The sequence below is a fragment of the Pristiophorus japonicus genome, chromosome 13 (assembly GCF_044704955.1).
Source record: "Pristiophorus japonicus isolate sPriJap1 chromosome 13, sPriJap1.hap1, whole genome shotgun sequence".
Taxonomy (NCBI): domain Eukaryota; kingdom Metazoa; phylum Chordata; class Chondrichthyes; family Pristiophoridae; genus Pristiophorus; species Pristiophorus japonicus.
In genome coordinates this window covers 153794107-153820379 of record NC_091989.1, presented here as the reverse complement: position 1 = coordinate 153820379, position 26273 = coordinate 153794107, and the positions used below count along the sequence as shown (strand labels likewise).

At 42.0% G+C, this 26273-nt stretch overlaps 1 protein-coding gene across 6 annotated transcripts in view; it reads right to left on the bottom strand.

Moving 5' to 3' along the window:
* The window catches only part of ankrd11 (ankyrin repeat domain 11), a 273694-nt gene that overhangs the window by 79408 nt on the left and 168013 nt on the right, over positions 1-26273 (bottom strand). For all 6 annotated transcript variants that reach the window (XM_070898151.1, XM_070898150.1, XM_070898153.1 and 3 more), the window contains exon 4: positions 8519-8660. In XM_070898151.1, the coding sequence (XP_070754252.1) occupies positions 8519-8660 (142 nt within the window). The remainder of the gene's footprint in view (positions 1-8518; positions 8661-26273) is intronic.

Sequence of the window (26273 nt, the reverse complement as noted above, 5' to 3'; positions counted from 1 at the left end):
ATTATTTTTCCCACTCTGGGGCATCTTACCATATGCTTTTTGAAAATCCATATGAACTACATTCAATACATTTCCTTCATCTATCATACTTCTTCAAAGAATTCTATATGGTTGATCAACTATGACCTGCTTTTTAGAAATCTGTTCTGACTGATCCAGATCAGCATATTTCTCATGTTCGGACGAAAGGTCATTGACTTGAAACGTTAACTGTCTCTCTCCACGGATGCTGCCTGACTTGCTGAGTATTTCCAGAATTGTGTGTTTATTTCAAACCTCCACTAACTGTTCTCTATACCCACGTCTGGTAATTTTATAATTCCAATATCCAACTCCTCTTTGAAAACTGAACTTAGTGTATTAACTTAGAAATGTTTAGTATTTCTGTGATTGCCTCAAACTTGCCTCCTTCATCTCTTTGCGGCACTACCTCGATTATGCTCTTACTAATATTTTGCCAATATAAAGCCTTATTTTCCTTTGTGTTCGCAAATTTTCTCTTGGCATTTCTAATCTCCTTCTTGCAACTTTGGTATTTTTATATTTTACCGATCTTTTATTTTTATCAGCACTAAAAAAGTTTCAAATTTGATCGAATCTTCTTTTTCATCCATGAAACACCAGCTGCCCAACACTTTTTTCTTATAGAATGTATTTGATTCGTACCGTTCCATCTCCTGCTTAAATATTTCCCATTGCTGATTTACGATTCTATTTGCCAAATATTTCATCCACTTAATCTGAGAACGGTCTCTTTTCACCTTGCTATAATTTACTTATTTTCAGCCCTGTCCTTGCCTTAGATAGATGAAAGCTGGAAATTGTTGCAGTGCTTTAGTTCATTGAGTTCTGAAATTTGAACTCCATACTGTGAGGCTGTCGTAAATTTCCTTATTCTTATTGATTAGTTATATATCAGCATTCAATTGTAATTTATAGAGAGAATGAAAGGGGACAAAGGGTCAAAGATAAGTGGAATGTACATTCCATGAGCCCAGTTAATATCCAAACTTTTTTCAAAAAGAGTAATTATTTCATTAGGGTATTTCTGTATTACAAGTCTGTTTTATTATACTGAGAACTTGCCAAGTTCTCCTGTGCTTTACATAATTGTAAATAAAATATTTTAATTGCTTGAGACTGTAATTTCACTTATTTGTTCTGCGTGTGCAGTCAAGCACAAAACTATTAATACAGTATGCTAAATACTGCAAGTAGGGCAATGAATGGTTAATTTTTTTGAGTTAATCAAATCTTTCAAAGTCTGCAGATTCCAGATCATAACAGTCTGGAAATGTCTGTGAAACTACGGAGAGAGAAAAATAATTAAAATTGGACTTCCGGAGGCACTATGGGCTAAAAATTCGGTTCTCAGCAAAAACGGTATTTTTTTGCCAAAATTACCGTTATCGCTTCGCTATCTCTATCAGGCTGGAAATTCAAGCTTTAATTTGCGCAGCGGTAAAAATCGGCATTGCACAAGGATTCGCGGCACAAACTGCCAACTTTAGTCTGAGGCCAATACCGCTGCGAGTTGGGTCTTGGGAGGGCAGAAAAACATTTAAAAAAAAATACATTGGTAAAAACTAAAAAAAATTCACAAAACAGTTACAACACTTAACTATCGAATCGCTGAAAAAGAATAAAAAATAAAAACTAAGTTACCTTTTTTGCAGGTTTTCATACTTACCGCTGCTCCAAGGGCTGCAACGCAGCTTTTTACATGTTGGTATTTTTCACGCAAAATACGGGTGCGCAGAAAGCCAACTTTTTGGTGAAAACGCTACTTCGGGTTTTGCTCGGTCGCGCTCCTCTCCAGCGGTATTTGAAAACCGCCGCCGCAAAACATCACCGAAATTCCTGCCAAATGTTTTTCACCAAATATGGTGAAATAGCACCAAAAAACCGGTCGCAAAGTCGGCGAATTTCTGGCCCGATGTCTGAATGCCGATATCACCAGGTGAAAATCCCTTGCGTATATAATCCCCAGTTTTTGTCTTGGAGGGGGAAATTAAGAGAAGCTAGAATATTGCCCAACTGAATTTGAAGTTGTTGGACTCAGAATTATACAACTGATGGATCGGAGACAGAAAAATAAGGAAACTTATTCTGGACTCTGACTGATCTAAGCTCATCATCATGAACATCTGCATCAAGGTCCAAGGTGTCTGAGACCAACATGCATTTAAAAGTCTCTTATGTATACGGATAGGGAAATCGTGCAACATTAGGCACCTTGTAGTCCTTGCTGAAGAAGCAGCTATTTAAGACAAACCCTGCAATTAAATTCTCTTTTGTAGACACATTGGCTTTTCTGGTAGCAGGGCCATCACCAAGTTCAGCTACCAAATTTTAGAACACTGAAAGAAGTCATTAGGAATATTGAGGCTCTATCAACATTTTTAATGGCTCACAACAGGGCTCATTTAAAAAAATAAACATTAGTAACTTTAATTGCCTCTTTCTTACCTGAGGATTTCCTTCCCAATGCAGCCTGCAAAAACCTGTTGGAGAAAGTATACACTGAGGAACAGAGTAGATACTCCAATCACAACAGGGAGCAAACTGCACTGTAAACCAAGCAGAAAACTAGATTTCATCCCAGGCTGCAATTTTGTTGACAAACTTCTTAAAATATTCTCCAGAAAGCAGGCATTAATACATGCAGGTCAGGTGTCACCATTATCCTACTTTAATAATTATGAAGAGAGTTTACCATAATTCCACCTCTAAATTTTTCTTATTAAAAACCAATACTGTAGTCACTTGACAGACCAACTGATCAGCCAGTGCATATGCATCACTCCTACTGTCTTTTTTATGATGCTTTTATCTTTGCTAAATAGATGCATTGCTCACTCCAATGTATTTCAGTTCACACCTACGAACAGTTGTTTAATGTTGCAGGGTAGGAAAATTACTGCAAATATTTTCCTTTATTTTTTTTTTAAAAAGGCAACAAAGTAAAACTGTGTTATACCTTTCCACCCAAAAAACTGATAGCTATGTTTTACGCTGCATACTTTGGGTTTCATTAAGACATTGGTTAGAATAAGTGAAAGTGTGGCCGTAGGGTGGGGAACAGACTGAAAACAACTTTTAATAGTCTTCTGCATCCTCCTGTTGATAAACGACAGTAAAGTAATGTAAAGCAATAGGAGAGAAGATCCCATTCACCGGTGTTGTGAAAGGAGGAAACATCACTGGCTGGATCACTTGATAAGGATTTCTATATAGGTCCACCTGTAACTCCCAAGACAGCTTCCATGATTAGTTGCCTCCTGTCACATGGTTCTAAGGAGGAAGTGAAGCGCAAGGATCAATGAATCAAAAGGACGTCATTTTATTAGTTTTTTTAAAAACACAGCAGTTAAGAACTTGGGGAAAAAATGGACAGCAGCTGCAACTTCAGAAGGTTGTTGAGCTTAGATTCGGTTCTCAGTAAAGAAGCATTTCTCCCTAATGATAGTGAGGAGGGTGAGAGAAGCACAAGCAGCTTAAGGAAGTGGCAAGGAAGCCATATTTTCCCTGGAATTCCCACCCGCAAATGCAACGTGTCAGCAGTTGTTGGCTCCTTTCGTCACCATTCCACCTACTGATCTGAAAGGAAACAAGGAAAGAGGAGCAGACAGTTACAGGGAGAGAGGCAAGTGAGATAGAAGCAGAAATGGAGACACATACACCACACACAACAAATCATAAGAAACAGATGAGAACATGACTAAATTCTCCAATTTATTGTGTGCAATGCAATAGGAAATCAACGATATTAAAATTCTTGTGTGTTTTTGGTTTGTCTCAGTTATGATACCAGTCTATTGAAATCAATGGGCGACACTAGTACTGACCCGGTTGATACACACAAAACATTGTAACCTTTCTCTGTCTGACTGTTATTCTTATTTTCTCCAGAGAAGGCGCTATTACCTCAATCTGTTACAACATATGTAGCTAAAAGACAGTGGCCCGGACTTTGCGGTTGGAATAACTGAGGTTATCCAGCGTCCGCAGATGGAGCAATTAAACGCAGAAATCAGAAAGTTGCTGTCTGATATGGCCTGCTCCTCCACAAGCTTCGCTGCACCGGCATCCTGCTGAGAAACTCGGCATTCAAACACATGGCATTCAAACACATGAAGAGCGTGAAGTTGTGGTACTTGTCCACCAAATCAGGTGTTCCCAAACTGTGTTATGAGCACCTCTGGGGGTACGTGAGACATCTCTGGGGGAAGGGGGTATGCAGGAGAAATTGTTTAACTGTGGATTTTATTTATTTATTGCAGTTTTATAATAGGCTACTGCAGGCAAAGTTTTAAAACTGTGGGAGTGGGTTATATATCAAGGTATACCAATGTACAACGCTTGGGCATTAAAGGGATTAAAATATTAAATCTGTATGCTGGTGGGGGTATACGGGCTGCTGGTAGATCTGGAAGGGGGTGCACAATAAGTAAAGTTTGGGAACTTCCACACTAGATACCCACTTAACATCTCAGAAAAAGTTAGATCTTGTCCATTCAAATGTAAACAAATGTTTAGCGGCATGATCAGCCTTAATTACCACCTCGCTGGCACTGAAAATTTACTTTTACTTTCAGATTCCTTGGAGATTTTTTAAAAATGTAAAAATTAAAATATCTCTCTTAATCCCATCTTTCTTTCCCACTCTATTTTGCCTTGTTTACATGATTTGACATAGAATTAAATATTCTAACTTACACTTCCTGGTTTAGACTCTGTGGGCCTTCGTAAGGATTCTACAATCTGATTGGTTGACTAGACATGTTGTTGCTTGCCCTAGTCACACAGGTCTCAGACACCCTGTCGAGGACGCTGCGCCGTGTCGGACTCCCGATGACTGTAAATTGCCACGTAAAAGCCTACAAAACGTTTGTGGGCAGCTGGAAACGTAATCAACGGCAAGTGCCTTTCGTTCGCCACTGCCCGCAAAATCCAGGCCATAACTTTTCCTCCAACGAATCATGAGCAAGGCCATGACAGATTCACTAATCGATGAGAGAGAGAGCACGAGCGCGCGCGCGAATATAAATAATTCCGTAATATGTATTTCGAGTCTGATTTATAGTTTGAAGAAGTTGAATTCAGCAATATTCCCAGCAGAATATTGATTAGGCCTACAAAATTTGTAAAACTTGGAATCAGTAGTTTTGACTTGCCACTAACAACAACTTGTACTTATATAGCGTCTGTAGCATAGTAACACGTCCCAAGGTGCTTCACAAGAGCACGGTCAAACAAAATTTGCCGGCTAGCTACACAAGGAGATCTTAGGACAGATGACCAAAGATTTAGTCGAAGAGATTGGTTTTCAGGAGCATCTTAGAGGAGCGGTGGAGAGCCAGAGAGGTTTAGGCAGGGAATTCCAGAGCTTGGGGCCTAGGCAGCTAAAGGCATTGCCGCCAATGGTGAAGCGAATCATCCACATGTAAAACTTCTCTTGACAGTCATGGATTAATAACTCGACATGCAACTGTCTGTATTCAGGAAAGGTTCTGCTCAAAACACATTTTAAAACAACTCATGCCTGGGTCCTGTCCATGTAAAAATGTGACCATCTTACATTCCTCTATAAAATGACCTGTCCAACACCTCTTTTGCAGGGTGAAAAAATAAAGTTTCTCTGGTCTTTCTTCATAACTCAGATCTTTAACACTCGGGATCAGCCTTGTGGCTTATCTCTGCACTGCCTCCAGCACTTCAATGTCTCCCTGGAGTCTCGATCACCATGAGTGGATGCAGTACTCGAGGTGCAGTCTAACCACAGCACGACAATTTAGTCACAACTTTCTCTGGTTCTTTTTTTTTTATTTCCATCTGCAATCTGCACTTGTCAGCCTTAAATATCATCGACCATTTTTCTACCCACTTACATATTTTCCCCAAAACGTTCTGAGCTGCCTCCTCCATTTCCACTTTCCCATCTAGTTTGGCAGCATCTACAAATTTGACTACTTTGCATTGAGTTTCTGAATCCAGATCATGTATACAAATTACAAAGAATTGTGGTTCCAATACTGAGTCCTGGGACACATCACTCAGTACATCTCCCCATCCTAATATAACTCCTCTAATGAGTACTCATCATTTTCTACGCTACAGCTAATTCCTTAATCAAACCCCAATTTTATCTTGAATCCCTAATTAATAATCTTATGTGGAACTTTTGCCAAATGCCTTTAGAAGTCTAGGTACATCACATTATAGGGCTTGCCAAATCCACTTGGATTGTCACTGCCTTGACAAAGTTGAGATGATCAGTCATGCAAGATCTTTCCCTTCTGAATTCATGTTGACTGCTGTTTACTAAGATACAGTTCAAACCCAGTTGAGAACACAAGTCCTAATGGGGAGAGTATTGATGACATGGCACCAAAAATGCATCAATGGATTGGTATCAATAATGAGTAATAGATTGTAAAATTGTTATATGAACAGTGTTTGACGATCACTGTGTTACCAAGTTTCTGGAACTCTTATCCATTGTATTTGTGGAAAACTATTTTAAACAATTCCTAATGGTGTTAACTTTTCATACCACATATCTCCAATCATATTGACTGCTCAAATTGATATTTCTTTTAACGGTGACAAATATTTTGTTGTTACACTAAGTCATAGAATTTTTATTTAGGACAGCCTAATTTTTGTAAAATCTGATACATTGGTTACATCAATGTAAAGACTGTGCCCGTCACTTTTATACCAGTAGCCAGCAAGAGATAAAGTGCACAGTACACATCCTATCCCACAAATTTCAGATTATGCTTCAAATGTTGATATACTAATCCAACTCTAAATGGAAACAAGCTCAATGTGCTTCTTGTGGTATCCAACAATACCAGTCAAAGAGCTTCCATTGCTTATGTTATCACCAATACGGATTCAAGATTTTTTCTACTTAAACACAGCTTGTGCTTGGACTATAATTGTCCATGTCCATTGACCTCGAAAGCAGCATCTGCTCTCGTCAGCAATGTCTGTCAATCGGGAATTGATTTCTGCAATAGGAAAATCAAGGTATTTACTAACATCTCCTAATTTTGATTAAGAAATACTTGTACCCTTACTCGTTGGCACCGCTCACATACAAAACTTGAAAAATAGTACATCTGTTACTGGAACTGTACCGCTGCTTGATTCTCACATTAATTTTTGTTTCCTTTAGTTTCTTTAACTCTCTAACTTCCTTTCTCTATGTTTTACGTATTGTCTGTAATGATCAGTCTTGGGAAGTCACATTTGCACAGATTTGAGGTGTATAATAGCATAGGACTATTAACTGGACGAGTAACCCAGAGGACACAAGTTTGAATCTTATCATGGCAAATCGTGAAAAAAAAAAATCAGTAAATCTGGTAATTTGTGATCCAGCACCAGGAAATTACCAAGAGATGCCAGGTTATTGTAAAAGTCCAACTGGTTTATTAATGTCCTTCAGGGAGGAGAACCTGCCATCCTACTTATTCTGACCTACACTCTTAATGGCCTCTGAAATGGCCTAGCAAGACATTAAAAGGTGGTCCGTCATCCCTTTTTCAGGGCTACTGGTGACAATAAATAAATGATAGCAATGTACACATCCAGGGAACAAATATATATAGGCTAGCATCATTGCCGGTCATTATCAGTTTTCTTACTTTTTAAAAATAATTGTACAGAATTATAATACATTGTCACTTGCCAGGATATTATTCATTCCCTTTCAGAATGAATATGACACATTCAACTTTGTCTTTTTTGTAGTACCAATATTGGAGAATATAAATAGGCACCTAACAGGCAGCCATGGGCAACCAGTAAGCAAAAAGAGAAGGAATATTATGGCACTATATTCATAGGGCCTTTGCTATATTATAAATATAGCATTTCACAGTTCTATATAAAAAAAGATAACATTTGTCAATAGGTTTTCTCTGACGCAGTATTAAACCAGTGTTTACAAGCTATTAACTTCCTCCTGTTTAATTGCAAGGCATGATAATGAAAATAGCGAATTCCCAGATAAGATTTGATGTAAAACTGTAAGCGCAATAGACATCTAAAGCTAATTTGAGTGCTTTATTTAACAGGTCTGTTGAATCAGGTTCAAGACATTACTATGTAAAAGATATAGAACAAAGTTCACATAAAATGAAAATAAAATTATTTACTTTATCAAGATGGCTGCCTAAATTTGCAATGTCAGATCAGAAAATCTAATCTAAGAGTAAGTGTTAACTCGAATTAAAGGCACATCAGAAATGCTGCAAGAAAGACAACATACCTGGTGTTTCAATGATTATGCATTTCTCCATGAAATCTGGAAAAAAAAACTTCTATCGGAGCTGAAGCCAAATTTTACAAGAAAATTGATTAAGAGTTTACAAGTTAATAAAATTAAATAGCCTGCATTAAAAAGATTTAGTTTTGAACCTATTTGCATAGCAGTTACAGTTCGTGGTGCAGATTATCCTCAAAATCTTGTGGGGATCTGCTTTTGCTCATTCCTCCCTCTTACCTGTGTCAGAGTCTTTCTGATCACTGCTGTTAACTCCGATAGTGAACGGCAGTTTCCTCTTCGATGCTTTCTCTTTCACTTCTTTCCCTCCATCACTTCGGTCCAACTTCGGTGTCTTGTTACATGAGATTTTTTCCTTATCCTGGATTAGAAATAGACAGATACATAGATCAAAAGCCATTTGTATAAACCTTTATTTCACGGTCATTCGAAATTATACAAATTTTGGAACATAGAAGCTTAAAATAAAAATAACCAAATCAAATATTCATAAAATGCACATGGACTGCATTTCTCAAAAACTTTTAAGCCAGTTTTAGTTTGTTTTCTCCTATTTCACCAACAAATCAATCAATCCTGAGCAATGCCACCAATGAAGGCATCCCACTGAAGGAAAAAGTTTAAACACTCCAGCTTCTTCTACCTCTTGTAAATTAACAGAGCAGATACTGAGCTGTGGAGAAGGCCGTTGTCATGCAAAAACATTCTTGAACGTGGGTGACAGAAAGACTAGAAACAGAAAGTACTTTTCTCAGATGTCGGAATCCCAATTCTTCAGAATAAATGGAGATTTTCATTTGGATATTGGATCTATATGAGCAAATCTTAGAAGAAACCTTAAACGCTTCTACCTTTAAAGAAACTCCATGCTCTACTTTTAAAAAAAATACCAGATGCTTGTGTAAGTACAGGTACAACGTCTGAAATCCAGAATCCTCAATTGAATCCGTGCCTAGTTTTGAGCGGCGAGGTCCGAAATCTGGCAATACCCGAAATCTGGCACGGATTCAGTCGAGGATTCCGGATTTCAGACTTGATTTTCATGTCTGAAATCTAGAATTCTCGACCTAATCCGTGTCGGATTTAGGGGTTTTGCCTCAAAAATGTCCGATTTTCAGACAATAACTCCGGATTCTGGATGACTCCATCAGCTATGCGCAAAATGTCTGGCTTTCGGACAATTCCGGTTTTTGGAGTTCCGGATTCGGGACGTAGCACCTGTATTGTTTTATTTACGCATGTGAAAAAGACAAAACATATAAACATAATACCAAGTCATAATTTTGCTCCATTCATAGCATTAGTTTTGCTATCTCATAACAAGCAATGTTTATCTGTCTTCAAAGATACAGAACATAGGAAATGCCCATCCCACCCCCCAAAACACACTGGAACCCAATTCCAAGTGCTACACTGCATTCACAAAGGTCAAGCAATGTACAGACATACATCATTCTAACTCCATGAACAAACGTAAGCAGCAAGCCCAAGCATAAAATGGAGTGTCCACTGACACCATTGTCAGTCAATGAGTTACAGTGCATCAACCAGTCAATTGGAGGCGGGGCTGGATTTAGGGCTGGACAAACAAACAAATAGTAAAGCAAAGTGTATTTACACAGCAAACAGTAAATCAAAGAGAGTCTATTTACGGAGTAGATTTAAAAAGTCACTACCAACTGCAGCAAACAGAACTCGTGCATTGTCAAAAGCACGCTGATTTCTCCAGTAAATGCAGAGAGTGGAGGATAGTTACATAGCACAAATTGTGCGCATAAAATCAAATCTAGTCACTTACAGCAGTGCGGTCTCCAGGTGTGAATTACGGGGGAAATCATCCAATCATCTTCATTCTGACCGGGAAAAGTGATGTCACTATATACAGCCAGCATAAAGCCAGATTCGCCCCTCTCATCCAGCCACAAGCACAGAGTCTGATCTCTCGCCTCTCCCTCACTGCTCAGATGAAAGCAGCATACCATTTTCCTCGTCTATCTATTTAGAAATCACGAGGGTGAAATTTCCCAGGACAGCAATAGGGCCTCATGCACAGCGGATGACTTATCAGAAAAACATGACTTTCGGTCGATGAATTTGCCCCTAATTACTTTGCCTATGTGTGCACACCTTCTTCCCCCTGTATTACTACACACTAAAAGGAATTTCACCACCTCCACACCACAGAGACAAACTCAGATTTATCTCAAATCCTTGTTCAAGAGTACACACGTGCATTTACATCTAGGTCAGACTTTCCCAGATCCTTGAGATGTAGCGACTGTCCATATTCTTTGTTTCCCCAGTTTCTGATACTTTTAGAATCCACCCTACTGACAATTTACAGCCCAAATTCAAGAGAAAAACAAAACAAATAAAAGATTCTTCTAATTTCTTTGCAGGAGCACAGAATTAGGTAATGGAGGATCTCAGGAAAGGCATGACAAGCTGCATAATTGTACCCTCCGCTTGGAGATGATCAATATGTTAAACAAATAGAGCAATCTGCAGAAAAATTGCTATATTGCAGAACACTCCAAGTTTTTGGATATAAGCAAGCCTCAGGTATAGGCACTTATTCACTAGCATTCTCGACAGAAGAGACTCTCTCAAAGATAGAAACTAGGTGCAGGAGTAGGCCATTCGGCCCCTCGAGCCTGCACCGCCATTCAATGAGTTCATGGCTGAACATGCAACTTCAGTACCCCATTCCTGCTTTCTCGCCATACCCCTTGATCCCCCAAGTAGTAAGGACTATATCTAACTCCTTTTTGAATATATTTAGTGAATTGGCCTCAACAACTTTCTGTGGTAGAGAATTCCACAGGTTCACCACTCTCTGGGTGAAGAAGTTTCTCCTCATCTTGGTCCTAAATGGCTTACCCCTTATCCTTAGACTGTGACCCCTGGTTCTGGACTTCCCCAACATTGGGAACATTCTTCCTGCATCTAACCTGTCGAAACCCGTCAGAATTTTAAACGCTTCTATGAGATCCCCTCTCATTCTTCTGAACTCCAGTGAATACAAGCCCAGTTGATCCAGTCTTTCTTGATGTCAGTCCCGCCATCCCGGGAATCAGTCTGGTGAACCTTCGCTGCACTCCCTCAATAGCAAGAATGTCATTCCTCAAGTTAGGAGACCAAAACTGTACACAATACTCCAGGTGTGGCCTCACCAAGGCCCTGTACAACTGTAGCAACACCTCCCTGCCCCTGTACTCAAATCCCCTCGCTATGAAGGCCAACATGCCATTTGCTTTCTTAACTGCCTGCTGTACCTGCATGACAACCTTCAATGACTGATGTACCATGACACCCAGGTCTCATTGCACCTCCCCTTTTCCTAGTCTTTCACCATTCAGATAATAGTCTGTGTCTCTGTTTTTACCACCAAAGTGGATAACCTCACATTTATCCACATTATACTTCATCTGCCATGCATTTGCCCACTCACCTAACCTATCCAAGTCACTCTGCAGCCTCATAGCATCCTCCTCGCAGCTCACACTGCCAGCCAACTTAATGTCATCCGCAAATTTGGAGATACTACATTTAATCCCCTCGTCTAAATCATTAATGTATAGTGTAAACAGCTGGGGCCCCAGCACAGAACCTTGCGGTACCCCACTAGTCACTGCCTGCCATTCTGAAAAGTACCCATTTACTCCTACTCTTTGCTTCCTGGCTGCCAACCAGTTCTCAATCCACATCAGCACACTACCCCCAATCCCATGTGCTTTAACTTTGCACATTAATCTCGTGTGGGACCATGTCAAAAGCCTTCTGAAAGTCCAAATACACCATATCAACTGGTTCTCCCTTGTCCACTCTACTGGAAACATCCTCAAAAAATTCCAGAATTTTTGGATAAATTGTCAAGATTAGCCAAAGTGACCCCTCAGAGAATCCAATTGATAGCATGGTGAAAGAGTTGACTATGAGCAATTAGGATTCCGGCAATCCAGGATTCCGGCAGATTTGGACAGCATTTGTAACTTCGAGAAAAGTCTATGCACTGAAGACAAATCATACCATTATCACGACCATTATTTCAACCTACTAGGGTGTGGTGGGCCAATGATTCTTTTATACCTGCAAATCCTGCTGAAAAAGAACTCAACTCTTTAGGAGTTCATTTTGTTGACATTTCTACACATCACTCACCTCTGGCAATCACACTAATTAGGGTACACTCAGTAGTGTCCCAGTTTACAAAGCACTTGGAAAATGCACCCCTTTGTTACTCAGATGGTCACCAAGTAAGATGTGAAATTAGTTCTGAGCAAGCTTGCCAGGTTTCAGCTTGGCTCAGTTGATAATATTGTCACTCATGAATTAGAAGATTGGAGACTTAAGACCCACTCCAGGACCTGAGCAGATAATTGAAGCTGACACTCCAGTGCAGTATTGGGAGAGTGTTGCATTGTCAGAGTTGACAGCCTTTAGATGAAACATTAAACCGAGGTCCAGTCTGCCTATTCTGGAGATTCACATGAACATTAAAGATGCTGACATCATAGTACTATGTGAAGAACAGGAGAAAGTTCCCCTGGTGTCCTATTCAATATTACTCCCTTAACTAACATCGTTGGAAACAGTTTAATTGACGAATCATCTCATTACTGAGTTGCCACATTTGCCTATTTAACAACCACTGCATTATTTTGCATGTAAAGTGCTTTGAGACGTACTATATAAATTGTTGACTAGCCACAGGTGTGGTTACAGCAACACCATTTTAGCCACGTGCGCTAATTTCAGCTGAGAAAACCTTACATACATTCACACAATATAGCTAAATGTACTTCAGTTAAATTTACTTCACGTGTATATTTACTTAAACATCATTCAGCAACCAAGGAAGTAAAGCACTTTTAAAGTTTGTTTGCAATATTTCAGCTTCTACTTTAACACCATGTTATAACCCAAAAGTTATTTTATTCTCTGAAAAAAAAAAATTAAAAGTTATTTGAATCTGCTTTTTATTTCCTGGTTTATTGTCTGAGAACTTTTCAATATGATTGGCTGCTTAGACAGCTTGATGACATCACTGCTGCTCTGCACTGGGGATACTCTATTGACACAATTTAATATCAAGAAACCTCAATTTTTCATCAGAGAAATCACAAAATCTTTGTGGGCAACTTTCTTCAAGCTCAACGGTGATCCCTGTCGCTTTGCCACTGTCTGTAAATTTCAGGCCATTATGATTTAAGTCAATCAAAATACTCAACTCTATCTCCTGTGGCCCCCTGCCCGACATGACACTGCTGCCTCTGTAGACCTACTCAACAGTTTAGCTCTGCCTCATGTCCCAGTACCCACCAAGTTATTCACAGTCTTCCACCTCCACTCCCTCAATCTCAGGACCACACTCAAGTACAGTTGGTACATGACTTGTCATCCACTGCCAAATTTAGCTCCACAATCTCAAGCAGTAACACCTCCTCTCTCTACAGCCAATTCCTCCAATGTTCCAGGATGGTCCTGGAGGAGTACATGGACAATGCCAGGCTCCTCAATAACTCATTGCCTTCTCTTACCCTCTTCCACCCCAACCCCCATCACCAGGGGGCATGAAAAATTGTCCTTTATCCTCAAGTTTATGACTAGCTGCTCCCTCCAACCCTTCTCTGGTCCATTGGGAGGACCACAACCATCTAATTTATTCATTCTCCCGCCCAGTTGCTTGCTCAGGTTGGACCAGATGATGTGCAAATATGTTCTGTTCAATCATGAGCTATATTTAAAACCTCATACCTTATTCATCGCCAAAACCGCTTACTTCTACTTTTGCCATATTGCACACAATGTTGCCCCTAATTTTCTTTTGGGTGCATGGTCCATTTAACAGGTTGCGCAGCCCAGTCAAAATTTCACGCATATGCGAATAGCCGGTGCTGGGCTGTGCGGGAGCTCCAGACAGCTGCACGCACGGCTGCGCAGCGGGAATATTGATTGCATACCTGCAGCCATAACAACTTCACCCACAGTACCACTGAAACCCTTACGCATCCTTTCATTACCTCCAAACTTAACTTCAAAGCCCTACTTACTGGTCTTCCAAGCCCCAATTAACACATACTCCAACATATCGAATATTCTCCTGTCCACATCCAGTCCCATTCGCCCATCACTCTTCCATCCACCAATCCTCCCAAATCCAATCCAACCTCAGTCCCCAATGCAGTGGATTCAAATTCATCGAAAGAAGCTAGATATAATTTAAAAACCCTACTCTTGGTGTGAAACTTCACCCTCTGGGAGCGCATATTAGGAAATCAGGCATATGCCCTCCCGTGATCTTAATGAATGGAAAATCAAGGGAGGATATGACCCAGAATTCCTCATACGCTCTTCGGGTAGATAAGGCTCCTCCCCAGAGCGTGATTACATAAAATACCACTCATAAATGTGGAGGTTGTTCAAGTGAAGAATATTATAAATTACTTATTGCAGATAATCACAGTCATTCTTTGAAAAACATTTACATTGAGTTACATCGTTATTATGGGCCCAAGTTTCCACAGGATAAAAAACGGGCGCCCCTCCGAGCTGGGCGCCCGTTTTTCGCGCCTAAAACGGCGGCAGAAAAAAAATGCACTATTCTCGAGCGCTTTGCAGCTCCTTGTCTGTTTGGCGCGGCGCCCAGGGGGGCGGGGCCTACACTCACGCCGATTTTGTAAGTGGGAGGGGGCGGGTACTATTTAAATTAGTTTTTTTCCTGCCGGCAACGCTGCGCATGCGCGTTGGAGCGTTCGCGCATGCACAGTGCGAAAAAAACATTGGCACTCGGCCATTTTTGTAGCTGTTTAATTTTTGAACATTTTTTAATAAAACCACATTGCCATCAGCACATCAGCACTGAGGCTTCCCTTCTCACTGTCTCCTTCCCCTCCCTCCCTCCACGGCAACAAGCCGCTGTCTCCTTCCCCTCCCTCCCCTCCCTCCACGGCAACAAGCTGCTGTCTCCTTCCCCTCCCTCCCCTCCCTCCACGGCAACAAGCCGCTGTCTCCTTCCCCTCCCTCCCCTGCGCGGCAACAAACAGCGGTTTCCTTCAAACGATGGCTGAAGCACTTTCACACAGGTAGGAAGATGGTTTATTTAATCTTTTCTTTGCTTATAAATGTTTATTCAGGTTGGATTTATTTGTATAATATTTGTAGAAGTATAAATAAGGATTGATTGTAGAATTTAATGACTTCCCTTCCCCCCCCACCTCGTTCTGGACGTCTAATTTGTAACCTGCGCCTGATTTTTTAGTGTAGAACAGGTTTTTTCAGTTCTACAAAAATCTTCACTTGCTCCATTCTACTTTAGTTTGGAGTAAGTTTTCACTGTGGAAACTTTCAAATCAGGCGTCAGTGGCCGGACACGCCCCCTTTTGAAGAAAAAATTCTGTTCCAAAGTAGAACTGTTCTACCTGACTAGAACTGCAGAAAAAAAAAGTGGAGAATTGCGATTTCTAAGATAGTCCATTCTCCACCAGTTGCTCCTAAAAATCAGGCGCAAATTATGTGGAAACTTGGGCCCATTAAGTCGACAGAACAGAAACTGCTCCACACAAGCCTCCTCCCACCCTTGTTCATCTAATCCCATCATCATACCCCTTCTCCCTCATGTGCTTATATATCTTACCGTTAAATGCATCTATGCTATTTGCATCAACTACTCCTTGTGGTCGGGCTCATGGAATTGCAGGTAATTTAGCAATAATTGAGGATTAGTTCATGGACAGAAAAAAAGAAAGTGTGTAGAAATAAACTGGTCATTTTCAGGATGGCAGGATGCAACTAGTGGAGTACCGCAAAGATCAGTGTTTGAACCTCGGCTATTTACAAACAATTTGGTTTTGCAGTTATGTATCAGTACGGCTTGCTCATTTCTTAAAGCTCAGTCATATCCTGGTGTGGGAGGAATGGAAATCAGCAGGCTGTAAATTTTCAAGTAACATTGTCCATTATAATTTCCCCTCCCACCCCAATGGGGGAAAGGTAGTGCCGAACTGAGTGTAAATATTAAACTTCTTTTAAAGAGAAGGATTCCACCGACTGTAATGCCCCTACTTTTCACCCATACTTCACAATCACCATTAGCTGGAGTATCCAGACGAGCAAATTGAAGGCAGAAGTAGAATGGTGGGTCAGCTCATGATGCAGCAAGAAACAAACAGATGAAAAAAAAGAATAAATGTGGCAAGAAGTCTTTGCAGCCATTGTTTCCCCGAATTTGTTTTTGGGTGTGTAGCCCATTCACATTTGTGCAATTTAACATTTTGTTAACAACCCGCAGAGAGCTGCACAGCTTAGCTGTTTCCAGCACAGCATTGTTTCCAACACCTGACACACAAGAAGTAGCGTGGGCCACCCTGACCTGTGTGAGACCACCGCAGGTCGGGGCCATAAATAGAGCTGGAGCGCCGGGCCCTGGAACATCGTGGTGGAGGTGCGGCGAATGAGGTCACGGGGCCCAGAAGAGCCGAGGGCCCGGGGCAGGACAGACCAGCCCAAACTGCGATATATGTGCGCACTAGGTCCGTGCAGCAAAGCAGGTCTGCAGTCATCCTGGTTAATCCTTGCCACTGGATAAAGGCCTAGCTCTGTCAAGCCCATATGGTGGCTGATGTGCAACAGTCACCTCCTGTTAAAAATATTCACACACAGGCATCTTCCACCCCCTCAACTGGAGTTCAGGACTGGAACATTGGGTCCTTCATTGAAACATCTGTGAACTCTCGTGGAAGTAAGTCATCCTCGCTCGAGGGACCACCAATGATGAGATGTTACAATTGCTCCCTTTGAGGAGCTCTCCTCCAATTCTTCATTTTAGCGCTAAATTTGTGGCCCATATCAAATCACAATTCTTAAGGAAAGAACAAAGACAAAAGTCATGATGACGTCTTTATGTAGTTGCTAGATCTTCAGCCAGGATTTGATGCAAATTAAAATTGTGATCAAAAATTAACATCCCCAGTGTACTGCATAGCGAGCGGGAACCTGGGTTCAGCGGCAGCTGACACCGTAATTCAGGAGGGGGGAAAGCGGAGATTCCAGTCGGGGCCGTGGAGGAAAAGCTGGAGTGGATAAGCGTGGGGACCAGCATTTTCTGCAGTGCCAGAATTGTAGCAGCAGCGTGAGTGGGAGCGGCGCTGAGAGAATTTTTATACGGAAAAAAAAATACTTGTGTTAACAGGGGAACCATGGAATTTTTATAACACAGGAGGGGGCCTCAGAAGCAAAAAGGATGGGAACCCCTGGACTACACAATCTTCTCGAGCAAATGAGAAAGAAGCAAAATCAAGATTGCAAGATTTAAAGTTGGGTAGAAAATATGTATTTCAAATAAATATGCATTATGGGCCCAAGTTTCGGCCTCAGTTGCTCCTGATTTTTTTGAGCAACTGGTGTAGAACGGAATATCTTAGAAATTCAAATTCTCGGCATTTAGCTTGCTCCAGTTCTAGTCAGTTAGAACAGTTTCACTTTGGACAGAATTTCTTTTTCCCCAAAAGGGGGCGTGTCCGGCCACTTACGCCTGTTTTCAAAGTTTCGGCAGTGAAAACTTACTCCAAACGAACTTAGAATGGAGTAAGTGAAGATTTTTGTACGCTCAAAAAAACCTCGTCAACACTTTAGAAAATCAGGCGTAGGTTACAAATTAGGCGAAGGGAACGAGGTTGGAGGGGGGGGGGGGGGAAGGGAAGTCATTAAATTCTACAATCGATCCTTAGTTATAATTATGCAAATATTATACAAATAAATCCAACCTGAATAAAAATTTATAAGCAAAGAAAAGATTAAATAAACCATGTTCCTACCTGTGTGAAGGCTGCTGTGCTTCAGGCAGGCCTTTCATGTTGGAGACAGGCAGGGGTGTGGAGTCAGTGTCTCGACGGCAGTCCCAACAGCGGCAGCAAGCAGCCTTCGAGCTGAGCTGCTGTGCTGCAGGCAGGCCTTCATTCTCTTAGTGGTTGGCCAGCAGCCGAAGGATCAACACCGGAGGCACGCAGCATTTCAAGGGGGCCGAGACCATTCGGCCATGGGATAGGAGCGGCGTCAGTGGCTGGCCGGCAGCCGAAGGATCAACACCAGACGCACGCAGCTTTTCAAGGGGGTTGAGGCCATTCGGCCATGGTTAAGGGGCGGCGTCAGTGGTTCGATGGCAGCCGAGTCCTTTTAAAAATGGCCGAGTACCAATGTTTGTTTGACACTGCGCGTGCGCGCACGCTCCAATGAGCACGCGCAGGGTTGCCGGCACCATGTTGGCTCATTTAAATTGGACCCGCCCCCCACTACTTACAGAATTGGCGCGAGTGTTTGGCTCCGCCCCCCCCGCTGTGAAGAGCGCGCCGCGCCAAGCTGAGATCGAGCTCCGAGAATATCAAAGTTTTTTTCTAGCTCACTTTCAGGCGCGAAGAACAGGCGTCCAGCTCGGAGGTGCGCCGCTTTTGGCGTGGGCCGAAACTTGGGGCCTATACTTCTACCACAAAATTCCTTAACTGCACTATTCTATAACGGATTGTTGTGTTGTTAGCAGTTACTATGGTTAAACATGTGATAACACTATTAGAGGGAGTTTCTCTCAGCTCATTATACAGCTGGTTAATAGAAACATAGAAACAAAGAAAATAAGTGCAGGAGTAGGCCATTCGGCCCTTCGAGCCTGCACCGCCATTCAATGAGTTCATGGCTGAACATGCAACTTCAGTACTCCATTCCTGCTTTCTCTCGCCATACCCCTTGATCCCCCAAGTAGTAAGGACTACATCTAACTCCTTTTTGAATATATTTAATGAATTGGCCTCAACAACTTTCTGTGGTAGAGAATTCCAAAGGTTCACCACTCTTCTAGGTGAAGAAGTTTCTCCTCATCTCGGTCCTAAATGGCTTACCCCTTATCCTTAGACTGTGACCCCTAGTTCTGGACTTCCCCAACATTGGGAACATTCTTCCTGCATCTAACCTGTCTAAACCCGTCAGAATTTTAAACATTTCTATGAGATTCTCTCTCATTCTTCTGAACTCCAGTGAATACCAGCCCAGTTGATCCAATCTTTCTTGATATGTCAGTCCCGCCATCCCGGGAATCAGTCTGGTGAACCTTCGCTGCACTCCCTCAATAGCAAGAATGTCCTTCCTCAAGTTAGGAGACCAAACTGTACACAATACTCCAGGTGTGGCCTCACCAAGGCTCTGTACAACTGTAGTAACACCTCCTTGCCCCTGTACTCAAATCCCCTTGCTGTGAAGGCCAACATGCCATTTGCTTTCTTAACCGCCTACTGTACCTGCATGCCAACCTTCAATGACTGATGTACCATGACACCCAGATCTCATTGCACCTCCCCTTTTCCTAATGTCACCATTCAGATAATAGTCTGTCTCTCTGTTTCTAGCAGCTTGTTCAAATTCTCAAACAAAGATTTGTGTACATACAACCCTAACTTGTACCATTTAGTTAATATTGCCTCGCCCTTTGCAAGTACACAGAATATCACAGAAAACCTGCACAAGTTGGCAAGTCACCTGCCCCAGATGGAATGTATCCTAGATTGCTGAAAGAGGTATTGGGTCACAATCGTTCAAACCTCATTGGATACAGGAGTAAATTTGCAGGAGGGTTGCTAATACGACACCGGTATTCAGGAAAGTGCAAAGCCTACATGGATTTGTTAAAGGTAAATCGTGTCTGACAAACTTTATTAAATTATTTGAGATACCAGAAGGTTGATCAAGGTAGTGCAGTAGATGTTTTATATATGGGCTTTAGGAAGGCATTCGGAAAAAGTGCCACACAGGCGGCTTAGCAACAAGATGGAAGCCTAAGGAATTGAGGGGAAAGCACGGTATGGGTGCAAAATTTAATCAGAGACCGGAAGCAAAGGTTGGTGGTCGATGGATATATTTTCAAACCGGGGGATAGTTTGCAGTGGTGTGTCCCCAATGTAAGTTTTGCATCCAATCTTTATAAATGACCTAGACTCTGGTATAGGAAGCAGCATAATAAAGTTCGCAGATGATATGAAACTTGACAAAGTGGCAGATCATGATAATGATAGTTATCGGCTTCAGGATCATATAATCAGGATCGTGAAATGGGCAGAAGCTGGGCAGGCGGAGTTCAATGCGGAGAAGTGTGAAGTGATGCACTTTGGGAGGACTGATATGGAATGGCCGTATATTATAAGTGGCACGATTCTGGAAAGTGTATGAAAAACATAACTGTCAAGTTGCATGTTTTCTGGTCATCAGTTAATAGTCAAAAATGCAGGTTTACACAAGAACATAAAAAATAAGAGGAGTAGGCCATATGGTCCCTCGAGCCTGCTCTGCCATGAAACACAATTTTGGCTGATCCGATCATGGACAGGTCCACTTCCCTGCCCGCTCCCCATAACCCCTTATCGGTTAAGAAACTGTCTATCTGTATTAAATTTATTCAATGACTCAGCTTCCACAGCTCTCTGAGGCAGCAAATTCCACAGATTTGCAACCCTCAGATGAAATTCCTCATCTCCATTTCAAATTCTAAGATTATGCACCCTAGTTCCAGTCTCCCCCATCAGTGGAAACATCCTCTCTGCATCCACCTTGTCAAGCCCCCTCATAACCTTATACAATTACATCAGCTCTCATTTTTCTGAATTCCATTGAGTAGAGACCCAACCTACTCAACCTTTCCTCATAAGTCAACCCCTCATCTCTGGAATCAACCGAGTGAACCTTCTCTGAACTGCCTCCAAAGCAAGTATATCCTTTCTTAAATATGGAAACCAAAACTGTACGCAGTATTCTAGGTGTGGACTCACCAATGCCTTGTATAACTGTAGCAATACTTCCCTGCTTTTACACTTCATCCCCTTTGCAATAAAGGCCAAGATTCCATTGGCCTTCCTGATCACTTGCTGTACCTGCATACAAACCTTCCGTGTTTCATGCATCAGGACCCCCAGGTCCTGCTGTATTACAGCACTTTGCAATCTTTCTCCATTTAAATAATAACTTGCTCTTTGATTTTTTTTTCTGGCAAAGTGCATAACCTCACACTTACCAACATTATACTCCATCTGCCAAATTTTTGCCCACTCACTTAGCCTATCAATGTCCTTTTGCAGATTTTTTTGTGTTCTCCTCAAACATTGCTTTTCCACCCATCTTTGTATCATCAGCAAACTTGCCGATGTTACACTCGGTTACTTCATCCAAGTCGTTAACATAGATTGTAAATAGTTGGGGTCCCAGCACTGATCCCTGCGGCACCCCACTAGTTACTGGTTGGCAACCAGAGAATGAACCATTTATCCCAACTCTCTGTTTTCTGTTAGTTAGCCAATCCTCTATGCTGTCCTCATCTGACACCTACACATACCCACTTTCCAGTTGTGGGAAACTAATGACTAGCACGAGCAGCTTTCTGGCCTTGGGACACCAACATCAATTATAGTCCAATGATCACAAGGTTACCTGATGAATTGCATAAAGCACCTTAAACAATTGTCAGCAAATTGAAGTTTCTTCTGTTTCAATTTACCTTTGTAGATCAATATTTATGAAAAAGGCCTTAAAGAAAATGTAGTCGTGATTTGAAAGAGAGATTTTTTGTCTAAATCCATTATAAAAGTTGCCTGCGCTTCGAGAAACAATTTCTTAACTTTACCTTTTCCCCTCATTTTTATTGTTATCCTTCTATGCCCCCATTCCAAAGCCAGATTTTGGCTTACAGGGGTGGGGGGGGGGGGGGGTGAAGAAACAGAAAAATAAAAAGTCCCCATCCTTTTTCCAGTTTTACAATAGATGGCATATGGAAGTTGGGCAGAGTCAGTGGAACATGGGATCAGAACAGCAGTAGGCCATTGAGCTCCTTAAGCATGTTCCACCATTCAATGAGATCATGGCACGTGCTAGTCGGAGTAGGAATCGCAGGATAGCTCAGATGAATACGTGGCTTGAGGAGTAGTGCACAAGGGAGGGATTCAATTTCCTGGGGTATTAGAACCGGTACTGGGGGAGGTGGCACCTGGGCAGGACCGGAACCAATGCCCTGGGGGAGTGTTTGCTAGTGCTGTTTGGGAGGAGTTAAACTAATATGGCAGGGGGATGGGAACCTATGCCGAGAGAGAGGGAAATAAAATGGAAACAGAAGCAAAAGATAGAAAGGAAAATAGTAAAAGTGGAGGGCAGAGAAACCCAAGGCAAAAAACAAAAAGGACCACTTTACAGCAAAATTCTAAAGGGTCAAAGTGTGTTAAAAAGACAAGCCTGAAGGCTCTGTGCCTCAATGCGAGGAGTATTTGGAATAAGGTGGATGAATTAACTGCGCAGACAGCAGTTAACGGATATGATGTGATTGGCATCACGGAGACATGGCTCCAGGGTGACCAAGGCTGGGAACTCAACATACAAGGGTATTCAGCATTTAGGAAGGACAGACAGAAAGGAAAAGGAGGCGGGGTGGCGTTTCTGGTTAAAGAGGAAATTAATGCAATTATAAGGAAGGTCATTAGCTTGGATGATGTGGAATCGGTATGGGTGGACCTACGGAATACCAAAGGGCAGAAAACGCTCGTGGGAGTTGTGTACAGGCCACCAAATAGTCGTCGTGAGGTTGGGGACAGCATCAATCAAGAAATAAGGGGTGTGTGCAATAAAGGTACAGCAGTAATCATGGGCGACTTTAATCTACATATTGATTAGGCTAACCTAACTGGTAGCAATGCGGTGGAGGAGGATTTCCTGGAGTGTATTAGGGATGGTTTTCGAGACCAATATGTCGAGGAACCAACCAGAGAGCTGGCCATCCTCGCCTGGGTGATGTGTAATCAGAAGGGACTAATTAGCAATCTTGTTGTGCGAGGCCCCTTGCGGAAGAGTGAACATAATATGGTAGAATTCCTTATTAAGATGGAGAGTGAAAGTTAATTCAGAAACTCGTTTCCTGAACTTAAGGAAAGGTAACTTTGATGGTATGAGGCGCAAATTGACTAGATTAGACTGGCAAATGATACTTAAAGGGTTGACAGTGGATAGGCAGTGGCAAACCTTTAAAGATCATATGGACGAACTTCAGCAATTGTACATCCCTGTCTGGAGTAAAAATAAAACGGGGAAGGTGGCTCAACCGTGGCTAACAAAGGAAATTAAGGATAGTGTTAATTCCAAGGAAGAGGAATACAAATTAGCTAGAAAAAGCAGCAAACCGGAAGACTGGGAGAATTTTAGAATTCAGCAGAGGACGACAAAGGGTTTCATTAAGAGGGGGGAAAATAGAGTATGAGAGGAAGCTTGCAGGGAACATAAAAACTGACCGCAAAAGTGTCTATAAATATGTGAAGAGAAAAAGATTAGTGAAGACAAACATAGGTCCCTTGCAGTCGGATTCGGGTGAATTTATAATGAGGAACAAAGAAATGGCAGATCAATTGAACACGTACTTTGGTTCTGTCTTCACAAAGGAAGACACAAATAACCTGCCGGATGTACTAGGGGATTGAGGGTCGAGTGATAAGGACTAACTGAAGGATATCCTTATTAGGCGGGAAATTGTGTTCGGGAAATTGACAGGATTGAAGGCCGATAAATCCCCAGTGCCTGATAGTCTACATCCCAGAGTACTTAAGGAAGTGGCCCGAGAAGTATTGGATGCATTGGTGATAATTTTCCAACAGTCTATCGACTCTGGATCAGTTCCTATGGACTGCAGGGTTGCAAATATACCACTTTTTTAAAAAAGGGAGAAAAAACGGGTAATTATAGACCGGTTAGCCTGACATCGGTGGCAGGGAAAACGTTTGAATCAATCATTCAGGATGAAATAGCAGCGCATTTGGAGAGCAGTGATAGGATTGGTCCAAGTCAGCATGGATTTATGAAAAGGAAATCATGCTTGACAAATCTTCTGGAATTTTTTGAGGATGTAACTCGTAGAATGGACAAGGGAGAACTAGTGGATGTGGTGCATTTGGACTTTCAAAAGGCTTTTGACAAGGTCCCACACAGGAGATTGGTGTGCAAAATCAAAGCACATGGTATTGGGGGTAATGTACTGGCATGGAGAGAGAACTGGTTGGCAGACAGGAAGCAGAGAGTCGGGATTAACAAGTCCTTTTCAGAACAGTGCTGGGACCCCAGCTCTTTACAATATATATTAATGATTTAGATGATGGAATTGAGTGTAATATCTCCAAGTTTGCAGATGGCACTAAACTGGGTGGCGGTGTGAGCTGTGAGGAGGACATTAAGAGGCTGCAGGGTGACTTGGACAGGTTAGGCGAGTGGGCAAATACATGGCAGATGCAGTATAATGTGGATAAATGTGAGGTTATCCACTTTGGGGGCAAAAACACGAAGGCAGAATATTATCTGAATGGCAGCAGATTAGGAAAAGGGGAGATGCAGCAAGACCTGGGTGTCATGGTTAATCAGTCATTGAAAGTTGGCATGCAGGTACAGCAGGCGGTGAAGGCGGCAAATGGTATGTTGGCCTTCATAGCAAGGGGATTTGAGTACAGAAACAGGGAAGTCTTGCTGCAGTTGTACAGGGCCTTGGTGAGGCCTCACCTGGAATATTGTGTTCAGTTTTGGTCTGCTAATCTGAGGAAGGACGTTCTTGCTATTGAGGGAGTGCAGCGAAGGTTCACCAGACTGACTGCAGGGATGGCTGGACTGACATATGAGGAGAGACTGGATCAACTGGGTCTTTATACACTGGAGGTTAGAAGTATGAGAGGGGATCTCATAGAAACATATAAGATTCTGACTGGACTGGGCAGGCAAGATGCAGAAAGAATGTTCCCGATGTTGGGGAAGTCCAGAACCAGGGGACACAGTCTTAGGATAAGGGGCAGGCCGTTTAGGACATGAAATGCATCCCAGGGCAGAGGAAATGCATCCCAGGGTATTAAAAGAGATGGCGGAAGTTATAGCAGATGCATTCGTTATAATCTACCAAAATTCTCTGGACTCTGGGGAGGTACCAGCGGATTGGAAAGCAGCTAATGTAACGCCTCTGTTTAAAAAAAGGGGGCAGACAAAAGGCAGTTAACTATAGGCCGGTTAGTTTAACATCTGTAGTGGGGAAAATGCTTGAAGCTATCATTAAGGAAGAAATAGCGGGACATCTAGATAGGAATAGTGCAATCAAGCAGACGCAACATGGATTCATGAAGGGGAAATCATGTTTAACTAATTTACTGGAATTCTTTGAGGATATAACCAGCATGGTAGATAGGGTGTACCGATGGATGTGGTGTATTTAGATTTCCAAAAGGCATTCGATAAGGTGCCACATAAAAGGTTACTGCAGAAGATAAAGGTACGCGGAGTCAAAGGAAATGTATTAGCCTGGATAGAGAATTGGCTGGCTAAAAGCAGAGAGTTGGGATAAATGGGTCCTTTTCCGGTTGGAAATCAGTGGTTAGTGGTGTGCCACAGGGATCAGGACTGGGACCACAACTGTTTACAAGATACATAGATGACCTAGAAGAGGGGACAGAGTGTAGTGCAACAAAATTTGCAGATGACACGAAGATTAGTGGGAAAGCAGGTTGTGTAGAGGACACAGAGAGGCTGCAAAGAGATTTGGATAGGTTAAGCGAATGGGCTAAGGTTTGGCAGATGGAATACAATGTCGAAAAGTGTGAGGTCATCCACCTTGGGGAAAAAAAAAACAGTAAAAGGGATTATTATTTGAATGGGGAGAAATTACAACATGCTGTGGTGCAGAGGGACCTGGGGGTCCTTGTGCATGAAACTCTTTTTGGTAAATTGAAACTCTTTTTGGTCCTTGTGCATGAATCCCAAAAGGTTAGTTTGCAGGTGCAGCAGGTAATCAGGAAGGCAAATGGAATGTTGGCCTACATTGCGAAAGGGATGGAGTACAAAAGCAGGGAGGTGTTGCTGCAACTGTATAAGGTATTGGTAAGGCCGCACCTGGAGTACTGCGAGCAGTTTTGGTCACCTTACTTAAGGAAGGATATAC